At 43.9% G+C, this 19,018-nt stretch overlaps 1 protein-coding gene across 1 annotated transcript; it reads left to right on the top strand.

Moving 5' to 3' along the window:
* The first annotated feature begins 8,535 nt into the window (after positions 1–8,535).
* LOC309567765 (uncharacterized protein) lies at positions 8,536–17,724 on the top strand. Its single transcript, XM_082273212.1, has 3 exons — positions 8,536–8,715; positions 13,726–13,845; positions 17,534–17,724. The coding sequence occupies exons 1-3, from the start codon at positions 8,664–8,666 to the stop codon at positions 17,707–17,709; spliced, it is 348 nt and encodes a 115-aa protein (XP_082129338.1). The 5' UTR covers positions 8,536–8,663; the 3' UTR covers positions 17,710–17,724.
* Positions 17,725–19,018: the final 1,294 nt, after the last annotated feature.

The following is a 19,018-nucleotide window of genomic DNA, read 5'->3' as shown; positions in this document are numbered from 1 at the left end:
GGCTTGTGTCTGCCGCCCTACACCCCCTTTTTTAGATGCTGGCAATTATATATATATATATATATATATATATATATATATATATATATATATATATATATATATATATATATTTATTTATTTATTTATTTTTTTATTTTTTAATTATTCATTATTTTTATACATGTTTATATTTATTTAGATTTTTAGATCTCTTTTTCCATTATACTCTTTAAGAAGCAGACAGGGTTCAGCGCGTCAAACGCGTTAGAAGCCAAGTTGTTTTATTTATTTTGCTTATACCAACCATGTATTTATTCTTTATTTATACATTATCATTATATTATGTATTCATTCTACCTACCGTGAATTGTTATACGTTAGTTCTTCAATACATTTTTTTATTTCATTCAGAAACTGTCATTTTTGTATTTATTTTCTCTGTAGTGTTCTATTTTTACAATTAATTTGTTATCATACGTACTTAAATATAAAAATAAATAACTATATGCATATAAAAAAAAAAAAATAAATAAATAACCATATGCATATAAAAAAAAAAAGTGACACAAGGTGCAGTATAAAGTGGTCGGGAAAAAATAAGTCAGTTGGTGGAATTCCCAGTGTGAATAAATACCAGCAATTAATGTGAAGTTGTAAAAGGAATAAATAATAAAGTTATAAAGTGACTGGTGCAACTTAACCCAATGTATATGCAACTGCTTACCGGAAGGGTACATAGCTCCGGTGAGTGCGGGCTTTACTGAGAGGGGAGCACTTGTTTCCTCTCCTGCACATCCAGATTGGATCACCTCAAGATTCACCCGATCGATTCTTTGGACTTTACAATAATAAACCACTCGATGGTTTTTTTATTAATTTATTATTACTTTAGTCACTTACCCTTTCAGTAGTTACTTTTACTCATCACTGATCAATTTTGGCTGCCCAATGGTGTAAAGCAGTTGCATTTACATTGTGTTAAGTTGCACCAGTCACGTTATAACTTTATTAATTATTCCTTTTACGACTTCACATTAATTGCTGTTATTTATTCACAGTGGGAAATCCACCAACCAACTTATTTTTTCCCGACCACTTTATACTGCACCTTGTGTCACTATTTTTATATGCATATGATTTTTTATGATAGTACACCCAGATAATATGCGATATAAGGACACCTCCCACAGAGCACTTTATATTTATACTTATATGTTTATTTTCAATCTCTGCACTACATTATAGCACTTTGTTGCACTTTTGGCACTTATACTGTTTTATGCCTATGCATATTGATCTCAGATATAATGTGATCATTTAAGCAGGGGCGTAACTACAGGGGTTGCAGGGGTTGCAATTGCAACCGGGCCCCATGCTCCAGGGGGCCTGTGCGGCTCCTCTGTACACCTGGATAGGAGGGGTGGGGGGGGGGGGCAGCATGTAGAGAAATCACTGTTCTCCTTTTTCCTCCTGTAGCTGCAGGCCCCGAGATGGCAGGAAAGGGACCCACTGCATAACTTGTGAAAAGGTCCCACTGTGGGACTGTAATAAAGGGCTCCCGCAATGAGAGTAAAGGGTCCCAGGATCAGTGGGAAGAGCCCCAGGCTTGAAGGGAAGAGCCCCAGCCAGGGGTCTGGGGGGCCCTTCATGGTTTCTTGCATCGGGGCCCTGAAGGTTCTAGTTACGCCTCTGAATTTAAGAAGGTATTACCACAATGTGACGTTTCTTTCTGTTTAAAGTTCTTGGTTAGTGTGACCCAGTTTAGACGTAATCAATAGAGGCAGCGCCATCTGCCTCACCCCCCTTCTCCCATATACCACATATATCCCATCTAGGGTTATATTTTTGAGGTAGGCAGCAGCCTAATTCTAATCCTTAGGGCAGGTTTCCTCATTTTTTAACTAAGAAATGACACTTTGCTACAATGTAAAGTAGTGAGTGTACAGCTTGTATAACAGTGTAAATTTGCTGTCCCCTCAAAAATAACTCAACACACAGCCATTAATGTCTAAACCGCTGGCAACAAAAGTGAGTACACCCCTAAGTGAAAATGTCTAAATTGGGCCCAATTAGCCATTTTCCCTCCCTGGTGTCATGTGACTCGTTAGTGTTACAAGGTCTGAGGTGTGAATGGGGAGCAGGTGGGTTAAAGCGGAGTTCCGGGCACAAAAGCGATATTTTTTTTTTTGTGCCCGTCCGCTAGTTCGACATCACCTGAAAAGGAATTGGATTAGGTTTTTTTTTTTTAAAACTCACCTTGTAATTGAAGATCGTAAATACTCACCTCAGTGTACTTCCTCCCTCAGCGCCGCCGTCACTTCCTGTCTCGCGATGATTCCTGGGAGCTGAACGTCATCGCTCCCAGGAATCAATGCGACGGCACCGGCCCCGCTCGTCACTTCCGGGCGACGCCGCATTCCCCTGCTAAACAGCTTCTGGGCATGCCCAGAAGCTGTTTAGGAATGCAGCGCCGCACCGGAAGTGACGAGAGGGGCCGGTGAAGGCGCATTCTGGGAGAAGAAGACGCGGAAGAAGACGCAGAAGAGGACCGCGCCGGCTTCAGCTGCCCACAAGAGAGATGGAAACGCTGTGGAAGAAATTTTATTAAGTATTACTTCTAAAAGGTAAGTGCGAAGCGGGACAGATCAGAGGCTAGCCATTGTGGAATGTACTAGCCCTGACTGTCCCGGGGGTATGTTTGTTGAAAAATCATTTCTGTGCCCGGAACTCCACTTTAAATTTGGTGTTATCGCTCTCACTCTCTCAAACTGGTCACTGGAAGTTCAACATGGCACCTCATGGCAAAGAACTCTCTGAGGATCTGAAAAAAAAAAAAATTGTTGCTCCACATAAAGATTGCCTAGGCTATAAGAAGATTGCCAAGACCCTGAAACTGAGCTGCAGCACGGTGGCCAAGACCAAGACTATTGGATTCTGACTGATTGATTGCTTCTGTAGACAGGCGTCTTTTATACAGGTAACAAGCTGAGATTAGGAGCACTCCCTTTAAGAGAGTGCTCCTAATCTCAGCTCGTTACCTGTATAGAAGACAACTGGAAGCCAGAAATCTTGCTGATTGATAGGAGATCAAATATTTATTTAACTAATTAAATTGCAAATCAATTTATAATTTTTTTAAATGCCTTTTTCTGGATATTTTTGTTGTTATTCTGTCTCTCACTGTTAAAAGAAACCTACCATTAAAATTATAGACTGATCATTTCTTTGTCATTGGGCAAACACACAAAATCAGCAGGGGATCAAATACTTTTTTTCCCCTCACTGTGTAGATTTGAGTTGTTGACACACAACGTAAGTATTGTTGCACCTTAACTGTGTAACTTTATGGTTATGTGGCATGTCAGGAAGGTGTTAAACCTTTTCATAATGTGATTTGTGCGCTCACATCGCCAGAAAGACTAATTAACTTGCAGCATTGTGAAATTAAGGCAATTATTCACAAGAAGTCATGGGAAAAACAAGATCATTAGAGTTATTGCATGTGTTGTAAGAACTACATCCCTATTAATTGGCCGATCCTTACACAAACCACCAAGAAAATTGAACCAGTAGACTACTAATAGCATCTGGGAACATATGTCTTAGGCTTTGCTCACACGTGCAGCTAGGGGGCAGCAATACCTTGAGCCATGGTTTTACGCCCCCACCCCCTTAAACCGAAGCATGCAGCTGCTCAGAGCTCTGCACATGCTGCATGGCTTGAATTAACCACTTCTGGACTGGAAGGATTTCCCCCCTTAATGACCAGCCCATTTTTTGCGATTCGGCACTGCGTTATTTTAACTGACAATTGCGCGGTCCTGCGACGCTGTACCCAAATAAAATTGATGTCCTTTTTTCCCCACAAATAGAGCTTTCTTTTGGCAGTATTTGATCACCAATGCGATTTTTATTGCGCTATAAACAAAATAGTGACAATTCTGAAAAAAAAAATTATATATATATATATTTCATATTCTGCTATATAGCATTCCCAAAAAATAAAAAAATAAAATTATTCATCATTTTAGGCCAATTTGTTTTCTGCTACTTATTTTTGGTTTAAAAAAAAAAAAAATTGCAATAAGCGTATTTTGATTGGTTTACGCAAATGTTATGTCTACTACGGGAAAGATTTGTCATTTTCATGTTATTTTTTTACTAGCAATGGCAGCGATCTGCGATTTTTAGCAGAACTGCGACATTGCGGCGGACAGATCGGACCCCTAACTGACATTTTTGGCACTTTTGGGGGGACCAGTGACATTCCTACAGTAATCAGTGCTAAAAATATGCACTGTTACTGTAATAATGACGCTGGCAGGGAAGGGGTTAACACTGTGGGTGATCAGGGGGTTAATGGAGCCTAGGGGAGTGTTTACTAACTGTGGGGGGGAGGGACTTGTGAAACAACCATAGAGACATGTGATCCTATATAGAAGGATCACAGGCGCTCTATGATCATTCCAGGGAAAAGAACGGTCAGCTGTGTTTACAACAGCCGATCGTCCTCTCTCAGCGGAGAGCGATGGCGGGTGGGCGGCGGCAATTGCGCGCATCGTCATCCCCGCTGCCTAGTGGGGGCACGCGCTCGCCCCCCAGCACCAAGCACGCCACCAGCATAGGGCTACGTCGGTTCATGCAGGAGGGCCTGCCTGCCGCAGTAAATGTGTGGCCAGCGGTCTGGAACATGTTAAACTCTACCGCTGCCAACTCAACCAATGCAAGTCTTTGGGGCCGCGCACACGGCTGCGGCATGGTAGTGCGGCATTTACAGGGTTAAGTCAGGCGGCAAGGAGGGGACATAACTCCTCCTCACCACCTGTCAAATGACCTCTGAAGAGTGATCCAACATGGATTGATTTCTAGAGGGCACTGCATGGGTGAACAGGCCCTTAATGTAAAACCAAAGCAACAAGTTCAGTTTAATGGCAGCCACACCAGTTGCACATACTTACCTCCCTCCTTCCCTGCCACACCTCCATTCACCAATGGTAGCAAAGAAAGGAAGCCATCTTTAGGCTCCAAGTCAAGACCAAAGACCCTTCCCGCCTTTATGTGACAAAGCTGGGTGTTTGAGTGGCCAACGGCCGTTCAGTAGTGCAGTCACAAGAGAGGAAGGTTATTCTGTTTAAAATGTTGCTTTACGCGGTTAGTATGGTCACCTGCTGACTTGACACCATCCACAGGCAGCTTAACTCTTCAATGAGACACATAAGTTGAATTCAACGCAATTTTACTTCAGCTAAGTGCAGTACAGAAGATGTTTTTTCCAGTCCTTTGAAATGCAGGAAAACAATTACTTTTCTGTCTTTTCACTGCGAAGTACTAACCCTCACTGAGCATGGAACAGGGAAGAAATCGATAGGGTTGAACTAACTAGTGCTAAACAGGTGGGGGGGACAGAGGCTGAAACCAAATTTGCACAAGTGAGCAAGTTGAAAAGGTCCAAAACCGCCACTAGATGTAAGCACTGCAGGCTCTTGCCAGTTATTCTATACTCTACCACCTCCCAGCTTCCAGGAGACTGCTGTAGAGTCAAATCAACTGTGTGAATCATTCTCTTTCTAACATGAGTCTATTGACTCATGTCTTATTTTTATTTTTTTTTAAAAGATACCCATGATGTTATTACTTAAATCAATATAAAAATGGCAGTATAGGCAATGCCGCTGTTCTATTTGTTTTTTTTTTTTTTTTGGGGTAAATTTAATTTCATCTTCCTTTTCGATTGCGCTCCCATCTTAACTGTGGGCATATGAAGCCAACTAATATCTTCTTCCAAGGCAAAGGTGCTGCTGTCCGCCTTGCATCGCATCATTTCCTGTTTGGAAATAACACGATGCTACCAGGCAGCGATGCCCACTGACTCCTGGGATTGATGACACTCATGGAAATGACGAGTTAAACAGGAGAACGATTAGCCCTTAGAAAAAAGATAACTCGAGCAAAAAAAAAAAAAAAGGGCAATGCTTTTTTAACCTGCTGCAATGAAGCGGATGGTGCAAAGATAAAATCGTCGGTGGAACTCCGCTTTAACCACTTCTGGACCGGAAGATTTTCCCCCTTAATGACCAGGCCATAATTTGCAAATTGGCACTGCGTTACTTTAACAAATAATTGCGCGGTCGTGCAACCCTATACCCAAATAATGTCCTTTTTTTCCCCCCACAAATAGAGCTTTCTTTTTGTGGTATTTGATCACCTCTGCGATTTTTATTTTGTGCGCTGTAAAAAAAAAAAAAAAAAAGCACGACAATTCTGAAAAAAAAAAAAAAAACAATATTTTTCACTTTCTGCTATATAACATTCCAAATTAAACAAAAAAAATTAAAAATCAAATTTTTTCATAATTTTAGACCAATTTGTATTCTGCTACATGTTTTTGGTAAAAAAAAAAAAAATCCCAATAAGCGTATTTTAATGGGTTTGTGCAAAAGTTATCGCGTCTACAAACTAGGGGAAAGATTTATGTCATTTTTATTTATTTATTTTTTTATTTTTTTTTTTACTAGCAATGGCGGCGATCAGCAATTTTTAGCAGGACTGCGACATTGCGGCCGACGGCTGGATGGCGTGATGGTGTCCACAAAGACCTGGTTTGGCTTACGCATTTCCAATGGCAATGACTGCCATTTTATTCTCTAGGATTCTTGCTAAAAAATAAATATACTAATATATATATATATATATATATATATATTATATATTATGATTGGGCATTCTAAGTCATTTTCTAGCAAAAAATACAGATTTCAACTTGTATGCAACACGTGTCAGAAAGAAGGCTTAGACTCCAAGGGTTTAAAGAGGAAGTAAACTTCCATCTTTAAATTTTACCCATGGCTAAGCGTATAATAAGGCGTACCTATAGGTAGTGTAAAAATCTCCTAAGCCTGCACCTTATAGAAGATATTCACTCTACTTGCAGCCAGCGATATCACTGGCTCATGTGCTCTGAAGGAACAGCCACTTGTGCCGCTCCTTCAGAGCCATAGGCGTGTGCACAGGGTGTGCCTGGTGTGCCTGGGCACACCCTAATCACCTAGTGCACATTAGCATTATCGTTCTGTTTGCCAGTGAGGAGATGGGAAAACTCTCCCTCTGACCTGCTCTGCCATAAGAGAAGTGCCTACGCACTTCTCTTTCACTGTGCCAGCAGGCAGAGTAATGTACAGGGGCCATATACATGTAGGCAAACACATGCATGTGTAGTTGAGCTTTGGGGTGCACACCCTAATGCAATAGGCAGCGCACACTTATGTTCAGAGCCCTGTGCCCTGACTGGTGGCTCCTGCGCACGTGCGCGGGAGTGACATCATCGCGGTTCTGGCCAATCACAGACCTGGAGTCTGTGAACCCAGAAGCAAGACGGGTGAAGATGGAAGCTGTCTCCAGCGATGACATTGCATCGCTGTAAGCAGGGCCGGGACAAGGGGTGGGCAGGAGGGATGGCTGCCCTGGGCACCGTGGTATCATGTGAGATAGGGGGGCACCACAAGGATATTGGGGGGATTTGTGTTAACATGAGTTGAGAAGGAGAATTTGGGGGTATGAATTGTTCTAGGAGGGCAAATTTATGAAGGTGTGCTAGGAGTGGTGATTTGGGGGGATTTGTGTTAGGAGGGAAATTTGGGGTGTTTGTGCTATAAAATTGAAATAGTAGAGGGAGGGGAAATATTTTTTTTAGGGGGGGTGTATTTGCTAGGGGAATTTGTGCTAGAATGCTAGAATTGGGGGAGGGGTCTTGTGCTTGAGGTGAAGAATTTCGGTTTGGAGGGGAATTTTTTTTTTTTTTGCGGCGGGGGGGGGGGGGGGGCTGAGGGGGGGGATATTTGTGCTGGGAACATATGGGGAGAGGATTTGAGCTGGTGGGGATGGGGGGACAAAGATTTGTGCTGGGAGGGGGGATTTCAGCAGGTGGCAGATTTGAAATGGGAGGAGGGGGATTTGATGCTTAGGTGGTGAGCATTTAGATTAGTGTGGGGGGGGGGTATTTTTGTTGACATATACTGCTCATTCATTTTTTTTTTTTGTTTTTTTGTTTGTTTGTTTTTTTACAGGGGGGGCGCAATTTGGCATGTTCGCCCTGGGCTCTAGGTGGCCTCTCCCCAGCTCTGGCTGTAAGGTTTCGTTTTCAGGTAAGTTTCACATAATGTGCTAGTATGCACTGCATACTAGCACATTATGCCTTTGCCTTGCAGGCAAAAAAAAAAAAAAACGTGTAGCGGTTTATATTTGCTTTAAACTTTACTGAAGGCAGCCCAGTGCTGATTGACTCAGAGTGCTGCCCACCTCCCCCCCAATTCTGAGTACTTCTGTGCATGCTATAAGATTCGGGTTTTGCCAAAGAGTTGTCTCTTGAATATGTCTTGCATGGGAAAAGTACAGATTCACCTTAATATCTGATTATCATATTATTTATTATCTTGTCACTGAAACTAATAGAGTGACTGTATTTTAAAAGACAATTAGCATAATGTTTGCTGTATCATTAGATAATTGTGTGAACCTGGCAATAATATTATAATTGTACTTTCATACCTACTCATTACTACATTTCTGCATCCCAATTGTGTCTGGATTAAAGGTACTTCCCTAAGAGAGAGTAATAAATAAGAGTTTTATTGAGTCTGAATAAACTTCCCTGGACAGGTCATTGTTCTCCGATCACATTGATCATGAAGACTCTGCTGAGCCTGATATTGGTCCTCTGGATCTCTTCTGCTACAGGTAAGAATTCAGTTATAGCTTTATACGTTTTTATTTGGGGTTCCATAGCTGGGATTTAAAGGATGTGTCGTGTGCTGGACAGATGATTTATATTGTAACTTTATCTTAGGTGTATAGGGCAGGGGTGGTGTATAGGCAGGGGTGGTGTATAGGACAGAGGTGGTGTATAGGAGGGGGGGGGGGGGTGTATAGGACAGAGGTGGTGTATAGGACAGAGGTAGTGTATAGGGCAGGGGTAGTGTATAGGGCAGGGGTAGGCAACCCTTTGAGAACAGTGTGCCAAAAAATGATTTAAAAGAAATTGAGAGTGCCGGTTTTATAAAAAGAAAAATGTCGACTTCACACTCTCAATCACGAAAATGCATTTTTGTATAGCAAATACTGTAAACGACTTGAGTAATTGTGAGAAATTAATATCCTGCACTCCCACACTTCAGATCAGCCTCAATTCCTGCACCTCCAGTCCTCAGATCAGCCCCAATTCCTGCACCTCCAGTCCTCAGATTAGCCCCAATTCCTGCACCTCCAGACCTCAGATCAGCCTCAATTCCTGCACCTCTAGTCCTCAGATCAGCCCCAATTTCCCCACCTCCAATCCTCAGATCAGCCCCAATTCCTGCATCTCTACTCCTCAGATCAGCCTCAATTCCTGCACCTCCAGTCCTCAGATCAGCCCCAATTTCTACACTTCCAGTCCTCAGATCAGCCCCAATTCCTGCACCTCCAGTCCTCAGATCAGCCCCCATTTCCTACACCTCCAGTCCTCAGATCAGCCCCAATTCCTGCACCTCCAGTCCTCAGATCAGCCCCAATTCTTACACCTCCAGTCCTCAGATCAGCCCCAATTCTTACACCTCCAGTCCTCAGATCAGCCCCAATTCCTACACCTCCAGTCCTCAGATCAGCCTCAATTCCTGCACCTCCAGTCCTCAGATCAGCCCCAGTTCCTGAACCTCCAGTTCTCAGATCAGCCCCAATTCTTACACCTCCAGCCCTCAGATCAGCCCCAATTCATGCACCTTCACACCTCAGATAACTGTACCCCCCCTGCTCATCTGTTCCACCCCTTCTCATCTGTACCACCACATTACCCCCCTGCTCACCTGTACCACCACTGTACTCCCCTGCTCCTCTGCCCCACCACTGTACCCCCCCTTCTAATTTGCCCCACCACTGTAACCCGCTGCTCATCTGCCCCACCACTTTACCCCACTGCTCCGCTGTGCCCATCTGCCCCACCCCTGTGCCCCCCCCCGCTCATCTGTCCCACCACTGTAACCCCCTGCTCTTCTGTCCCACCACTGTTCCCCTCTGCTCATCTGTCCCATCACTGTAACCCCCTGCACATTTGCCCCACCACTGTACCTCCCTGCACATCTGTCCCACCACTGTAAACCCCATCTCATTTGTCCCCCCACTGTACCCCCATGCTCTTCTAACCCAGCACTGTACCCCCATGCTCTTCTAACCCAGCACTGTACCCCCATGCTCTTCTATCCCACCACTGTACCCCCCTGCTCATCTGTCCCACCACTGTACCCCCCTGCTCATCTGTCCCACCACTGTAACCCCCTGCTCATCTGTTCTACCACTGTACCCCCCTGCTCATCTGTCCCACCACTGTAACCCCCTGCTCATCTACCCCCTCAATGTACTCCCTTTCTCAACTTCACAATTCAGATCAGCCCCTATTCTTGCACCTCCAGTACTCAGATCGGCCCCAATTCATGCAGATTCACACCTCAGATCACTGTACTCCCTTGCTCATCTGTCCCAACACTAAATCCCCCTGCTCATCTGTCCCACCAATGTACCCACTTTCTCAACTTCACACTTCAGATCAGTCTCATCTTCTGCACTTCCAGTTTTCAGATTAGCCCCAATTCATGCACCTTCACACCTAAGATCACTGTGCCACCCTGCAAATCTGTTCCACCCCTGTGCCCCCCTGCTCATCTGTCCCACCACTGTAACCCCCTGCTCATCTGTTCTACCACTGTAACCCCCTGCTCATCTGTCCTACCACTGTAACCCCCTGCTCATCTGTCCTACCACTGTAACCCCCTGCTCATCTGTCCTACCACTGTACCCCCTGCTCATCTGTCCTACCACTGTACCCCCTGCTCATCTGTCCTACCACTGTAACCCCCTGCTCATCTGTCCTACCACTGTACCCCCTGCTCATCTGTCCTACCACTGTAACCCCCTGCTTATCTGTCCTACATCTAAACCCCCTTCTCATCTGCCCCACAGCTGTACCCCCCTCCTCATCTGCCCCTCTGCTGTACCCCCTGTTCATCTGACCTTCTGCTGTACCCTCTTCTCTACCTGTCCTGGCACACTCATCCCCGCTTATCCACCTCTCGCATTCAGCCCAGTGCTATTACTCCAGTTAATTTCCAGGTAGTTAAAACCCCCCATTATTATAACTATCCCTTCCCTTTCTATCTGTGCAAGAAGCTGAATCTCCACCTCCTCATTTACACTGGATTTACACTGGGAGGTCTACAAACTCCAATGATAACCTTTGTAGTACGCACATCTATGTACAGTTCCACCCATAATGCTTCAGACTCATCACACTCTCCATCAACTAGGTCCTCTTTCACACTTGCTTTGATGTCACTTCTCACATAGAGGCAGACACCACCACCCCTCCGTTTTACCCTCTCTTTTTGAAAGAGAGCATAGCCAGCATATGAATAGCCCAGTCATGTGAAGAATGAAGCCAAGATTCAGCAATACCAATTATATATATATATATATATATATATATATATATATATATATATATATATATATATATATACATATACACACACACATTTCTCCTCCTGCACCAGAGCTTCCAACTCACCTATTTTGCTTGGCAGACTTCTGGCATTGGGCAACAAGCACTTGAATTCATTTGTCACATGTTGCACACTTATGTTGTATAATTTTTAGTACAAATAGTACCATTTCCAATGGTTGTTTGTAACTGGGAACCTTCATTTCACGTGCCATAGCCCTAGTTTTTCACTAGCTTTCGGGTTCACAATGCCTTCATCTTAATTGTGGGCAGCCGGCTCTACTGCTTGCTACTTCAAAGCCAGATGCCCATTGCGTATGTGCAAGGCGTGCTGCGCTTTGTGAATGGTCCCGCAGTTTGTGACCTGTGACATGTCCCAGAAGACTGTGGGGAGGGATTGGGAGAGGAGACCATATTACATACGGGGAGGAAGCAAAACATTTGAAGAAGAAAGAGCACTGTTATGCACTATTAGGAAGGTATGGAACTTTATAAAACTCTGGTCCGACCACATCTGGAGTATTCTGTCCAGTTCTGGCCACCGGTCCTCAGGAGGGATGTGCTGGAACTGGAGAGAGTCCAGAGAAGGGCAACTAAACTAATTAGGGGATTGGAGGACCTTAATTATGAAGAGCGTCTGCAATCGCTTGATTTATTCTCCCTGGAGAAGAGACGCCTGAGAGGGGACATGATAGCAATTTATAAATATCTCAATGGTGATCTCAGCATAGAAAAAAAGCTATTCAGTCGAAAGGATTGCATGAGGACTCGAGGACATACAATGCGATTAGAGGAGAAGCGTTTTAACCTCAGGCAACGTGGGGGGTTCTTTACTGTTAGGGCTACAAGATTGTGGAATTCTCTACCACAAGAGGTGGTTTCTGCGGGAAGTATGGTGGCTTCCAAAAGACTCTTAAGCCCCGTACACACGCAACGATTATCGGCCGACCGATCGTCCGACTTTTGTCCAAGTTGTGTTTTGTTGGTTGGAATGTGCCTAGACTGCACACAAATTTTCTCGGCCAACAAAATTCTACTTCAGAAGTGATGTCATGTGTTGGTTTGTTTTCTTTGTGTTTTTTCTTCACTGAGCATGCCCAGACTTGCTCATCAGATTTTTCCCCTGTCGAAATCTGTACTGACTGCACGAAAATCGGCCGTTGTGTTGACGGCCAACAAAAATTGTATAGTCTGCCCACCAGATTTTTTTTGGCCGAAAAGTCGGAGTTGGTTGTCGGAAGCATCGTACTAACAAGCCGAAAATCGGCAGATCGGACGTTGGCCGAAAATTCCCTGCCAATTTTCGATGCCTGTGTACGGGGCTTTAGACGTACATCTCAAGGAGAAGAACATTCAGGGGTATGAGAGATGATTACGGCCACACACACCTACACAGGTTGAACTGGATGGACTATTGTCTTTATTCAACCTCACCTACTATATGTAACTATGCATAGGATGATTTTTGGAATTGTTGCTGAAGATAAAATTACACTTTAAAATCAGTTCCTACCACTCCTCCAGTAAATTAGACCAACTTGCCAACATTTTACGATATAATTTTACATTAGTGTGGGAGATGGTAAGTTATAGTCTGTGGGGAGGAGGCTAATGCTCTGTTCTTTGCTTACATGCTACTTGTTCATTCTATGTTTATCTCTCCTGATGACGAGTACATACCTCCCAAATTTTTGAGATGGGAACTAGGGACACCAATTAGCAAAAGCATGTAGGCATAGGACACAGCCTCTCCCACATCCCCCTTCAAGGAGAATTATACGAAAAAAAAAGATTAAATAAAACCCACAACTGCCATTTTTTTTACCACTACTATTCCTTTATATTGGCTTTCGAAATTTTCAAATGTAGCAATTAAGAAATTGGATGAAAGGTTTAGCACCGGAAAACACTTTTTTAAAGATCAAAAGGGCATTTTATACACAACTATATAGATTAGACCAAAAGGAGGGATAAATGAGGAGGAAAGAGGGACAGAGAGACTTTGTTCCAAAACAGGGACAGTCCCTCGAAATCAGCGACAATGTGCTGTATAAAAGTAAATATGACCTTCCTTCTCTTCCAAAGTCCCTCTATAATTCCTATTCATGCTTAAAATGACATTTATGGTCAGATAAAAAGAAAAGGATAACATTTGCAATGTATTTACAGTCTCTTTATTTCTAGAAATTATTAAATCTGCTTTCTTCCTTATTTGACAGAGGCACTTGTCTGCCAGAAATGTGAGAATTACCAAGGAAGCGTCTGTACCACTTACACCAATGAAACCTGTCTCCCGGGCATCACAAGATGTTTCATTAACATTATGATGGAGAAAATAGGTAACCCAACCTCCTAAACAGAATCTCTTTTCTATCAATGTTTCCAAGCACAACATTAGATTCCAAAGAAGATGTTTGTGCTGAAATATGGAGGATGAAATTATGGATCTCTTTCTGAAAATGCTGGTTGCTTTCCTGCATCTGGTTGCAGTTTTTTTCCAAGTCATCAACCTGGAACAAACATTGAAACTAGCAAGCCAGAACTCCTGATCTTCATACATAAAGTGTTTGTAAAGCCACATAGTTCCCTCTGTTAGGTGACATGATGCTTTCCAGTGTATGTGATTCAATAAAATATGCTGCCTAATACCTTATTTCTGAGCACCCCTCGGCGCTCACGTGACTACCCGCTGGTCTCCTCTCCAGATCTGATAGCTGCAGGGGGAGGGGCTGGGATTCCCCTGATGACATCAGCCAGGAGGAGAGGAGAAGACATGTGAGCGCAAAGGGGCGCTCAGAAATAAGGTATTAGCAGCATATTTTTACAAATCACATACACCGGGGAGAATCAGGTTATCTAACAGAGGGAACTATAGAACAAAAACCGTTATTTTTACAGGGGGGGGGGGGGGTTGTAGGAGCAGACAGAGCTGACAGGCAGGGAGGGGAGGGTAGAGAGAGAACAGAGGAGGAACCGAGGAGAGAGCGGATGACGGAGGCACGTAAACTGACCATGGTATCAGGGCTCAGCAGCCATGATAGACCATGGTCAGTTTACAGGGGGGGGGGGGGAGGGCAGAACTTGGAATGTCAGCCAGTTATTTCAGAAGATACAGGAGGCCAAATTACACAGCACAAGCACTGTGCTGCATGACATGCTTTAAAGTAACAGGGTTTTTTGTAGGGTAACAAACACTTTAAGCTGGCCATAGGCAGTTCAAATCTTGGCCGGTTCAGCAGGAACCAGCCGAGATTCAAACCATGTATGGGCAGGCTGAATGTTCCCAAGTTGATTGATCGAGGTGGGGCAGGTGTTACAAGAGGTAAGCGTAGGGAATCAGCTGATGGCAGATTAGTTGTCGGTGTGATAGGTTTCCCTGAAGAGATGAGTTTTCAGGGATCGCCTGAAAGCAGCTAGAATAGGAGATAGCCGTACAGGTTGACCCAGTGGCGTACCTAGAGCATTTGGCACCCGGGGCGGATCCTATATCTTGCACCCCCCCCCCCCCCCCACTTTAAAATGTAAAAACACCCGCAAAAATTTGTAATGTCTCCAAGAATATTTATTGCACAAATTTCCCAGCCCCCCTATCACAGTGCCCTTTGCAGTCTGCCCCCCCCCCCCCTGTCTCTCTAATCACAGTTCCCCCTTTTGCACTCTCTGCCTCCCCTGCACAGTCCTACCTTTGGCATAGACAGATAGCTAATACTATTATCAATGTGTTTAAGTTTGAGTAAGAGATTGGAGACATGCTAAAGGAAATAGTCAGAGACTGAGGACATGATGTAAGAGATGGTAAGAGACTACGGACCTAAAACAAAAGAAATCAGATACTGAGGACATGATACAAGAGATGGTCAGAGACTGAGGACATGATACAAGAGATGGTCAGAGACTGAGGACATGATACAAGAGATGGTCAGAGACTGAGGACATGATACAAGAGATGGTCAGAGACTGAGGACATGATACAAGAGATGGTCAGATACTGAGGACATGATACAAGAGATGGTCAGAGACTGAGGACATGATACAAGAGATGGTCAGAGACTGAGGACATGATCCAAGAGATGGTCAGAGACTGAGGACATGATCCAAGAGATGGTCAGAGACTGAGGACATGATCCAAGAGATGGTCAGAGACTGAGGACATGATCCAAGAGATGGTCAGAGACTGAGGACATGATCCAAGAGATGGTCAGAGACTGAGGACATGATCCAAGAGATGGTCAGAGACTGAGGACATGATCCAAGAGATGGTCAGAGACTGAGGACATGATCCAAGAGATGGTCAGAGACTGAGGACATGATACAAGAGATGGTCAGAGACTGAGGACATGATACAAGAGATGGTCAGAGACTGAGGACATGATACAAGAGATGGTCAGAGACTGAGGACATGATCCAAGAGATGGTCAGAGACTGAGGACATGATCCAAGAGATGGTCAGAGACTGAGGACATGATACAAGAGATGGTCAGAGACTGAGGATATCCAAATGTTCCTCTTTGCCGTGGCAGATTAGCGTAGAGGCAGGGCAGAAGACAGAAGGTGAGTATAAGGGTTCTTTTGGAAAGGCCATGCTTGTTCTGCTCTGATTCATCAGAGGTCTGTTCATGGATCCCCCACTGAATCAGAGCAGAATGAGACAAATTTCATATTTCTGACATCCATACCCATTCATTTTTTTTCTGTGTTTTGCAACCGAACCTTTGCCAATCCGTTCGGTAGCTGTATACCTACAGACCTACATCCATTAGAATCAGGCTACCTCCGATCTGTCATGTTTAGTTCTAGATAAATGGAAAAAGACTGACTTAGAGGTAAGTGGAGGTCAATGGACGTACGTTCATTGACATCCACCAGTCCATAGACTTATATGGAGCTTCTGATCAGTTCCACCTGAAAGACTGATTGGACATGATTGGAAAGCCTATGTGAAAGGACCCTAAAGCCCCGTACACACGCAACGAATTTCCGCCGACCGGTCGTCCGTCTTTAGTCCAGAGTGGTGTTTGTTGGTTGGAATGTGCCTAGACTGCACACGAATTTTCGCGCACGACAGAATTCTACTTCAGAAGTGATGTCATGTGTTGGATTGCTTTCTTTGTGTTCTTTCATCTCTGAGCATGCCTAGTCTTGCTCAAAAGATTTTTCCCCATCGAAATCTGTACTAATGAGACGAAAATTGGACGTGTTTTGACGGTCGACAAAAATTATATAACCTGCACACCAGGATTTTTTCGGCCGAAAAGTCAGAGTTGATTGTCGGAAGCATCATACTAACAAGTCGAAAATCGTCAGATCGGTCGTCGGACGAAATTTCCCGGCCAAATTTTTACTCGTTTGTGCGGGGCTTTAGAACGGTTCTTTCAAAAGCAGTAGAAGCACCATGGCTTTTGACAAATAAGAAATGGTAGCATGATCTTTCTAATTATCAGAATTTTCCAGTTTACTATTTTCTATAAACTATACTAAGTGGGTAACGGACCTAGGGTTAACTCAGTTTTGCTATCACTTTAAAGAGTTTGTTTGGGCCAGCTTGGCCCAAAGAACTATTTCAAGTGACTAGGATTAGATACTTTGCAGGCACATACACACAAATTATCAAACATCATGTTACCCTGATGAAGATTTTCTGAAAAATTGAAACTCGTTTGAATTTCATCTACTTACATGTGGTTTTCTGTAGATGTGAGGATGGTCACTTTATATATACACAACTTTGTGGTTTTATTTGATGTTTTTAATGAAATTTTATTAATAGAATTGCACTTTGCAATTTGTGTGTAAGTGCCTAAAACGTCCCTAATCTTAGCCGGTTGGATACAATTCTACATATGGTTTGTGGCACTCAGTATGGTCACGATTATAGAATAACTATTTAAAATGACAACAAAGCTGGAGTTAGACTTTAAGTATAAAAATTAAGAATAGAAAGAAAAATGGAAAGTAAATCTTCAAATGTTGAGCTTTCTTTGGACTCTTAAGACCTTTTACATTTTGTTTTGTTTTTTGATTACCTAGGCAATGAAATATATTACCAGAGTTCGAGAGGATGTGCTACGTACATAGGTTCATGCATCAATAACTTCACCATGACCGTGGGGAAGGGCAAGATTATGGTTAGCACAGCGCAGTGCTGTACTGGAGATCTTTGCAATATAAAGTCCATAACATGTAAGTCAGAAAATCATGAATAACATATAAACCCATAAAGCAGAAGGGTGCAGCCAAATAAATTAATTCAGAGGGCAAAAATCAAGGGCCATGTTAAAGAGGACATAAATCAAAAATGTGGTTTGAACGTATCACAAGGAAAGGAAAACGAAAATAAAAAAGCCCACGGAAGGGCAATTTATAGTGTAGGAACTGAAGACAGATAAACAGGAAATGGACATGCCATATAAGTGTGGTGAGGTTGCTGAACACGCATGAAAAGTCAAACAACCTGTGGTCAGAGCCAAAGGACCCCCCTTCATCGGGGCTTGGCCCTACGAACAAAATGTGCACTGGACCAACAAAATTGCAGTGATCCCCAGGGGCATCTAGTCTGATGACTCTTCCAAGTGCGGGTTAAACCTTAATCTGGAGCGATCATCTGACTAGTTGCACCTTTGGATCAATTTTGGATCATTTTTTTTTTCAGTCAGGTACATCCAGTTTTGGTTTTGTGCTGCCCTATGCAAGACTAGAATTGGGCACCCCCCCCCCTTTCGACTCCTATGTAAATTTGGCCCACTCCTTCCTCCCTCCAAAATTGAAGGACTCCAAGTCCCAGCATGAACCCCTGAGATCTCACGAGAGGTGGGTGGGAGAGAGAGAGAGAGAGGGGGGTAGGTGAATGAGGGAGGGAGAGAGAGAGGGGGTGAATGAGGAAGGGAGGGAGAAAGAAGGGGAGTGGGTGAATGAGGGAGGGAGAGAGAGAGAGAAAAAGAGGGGGTGAGGGGGGGGGTAAGAGAGGAGGGGTTGTGAAAAAAATGGAAGAGAGAGAGAGAACGAGAGAGAGAGAGAGAGAACGAGAGAGAGAGAGAGAGAGAGCGAGAGAGAGAGAGAGAACGAGAGAGAGAGAACGAGAGAGAGAGAGAGAACGAGAGAGAGAGAACGAGAGAGAGAACGAGAGAACGAGAGAGAGAGAGAGAGAACGAGAGAGAGAGAGAGAGAGAGAGAACGAGAGAGAGAGAGAGAGAACGAGAGAGAGAGAGAGAGAGAGAGAACGAGAGAGAGAGAGAGAGAGAATGAGAGAGAGAGAGAACGAGAGAGAGAGAGAGAGAACGAGAGAGAACGAGAGAGAGAGAGAGAGAACGAGAGAGAACGAGAGAGAGAGAACGAGAGAGAGAGAACGAGAGAGAGAGAACGAGAGAGAGAGAACGAGAGAGAGAACGAGAACGAGAGAGAGACGGCTCTAGCAACCAGTGGCCAAAAGAGTCTCAGGTGAAGGGGGGCAGCTTTTTTGCTGCCCCCCTAGAAAGTGCCGCCCTAGGCCTGGGCCTTCTTGGCCTAGGCCAAAAT

The sequence above is a fragment of the Pelophylax lessonae genome (genome assembly GCF_965119305.1).
Source record: "Pelophylax lessonae genome assembly, chromosome: 12".
In the NCBI taxonomy this organism is placed as follows: domain Eukaryota; kingdom Metazoa; phylum Chordata; class Amphibia; order Anura; family Ranidae; genus Pelophylax; species Pelophylax lessonae.
Note: the sequence above shows the minus strand (reverse complement) of the source record. Positions and strands in the feature narration are given on the sequence as shown.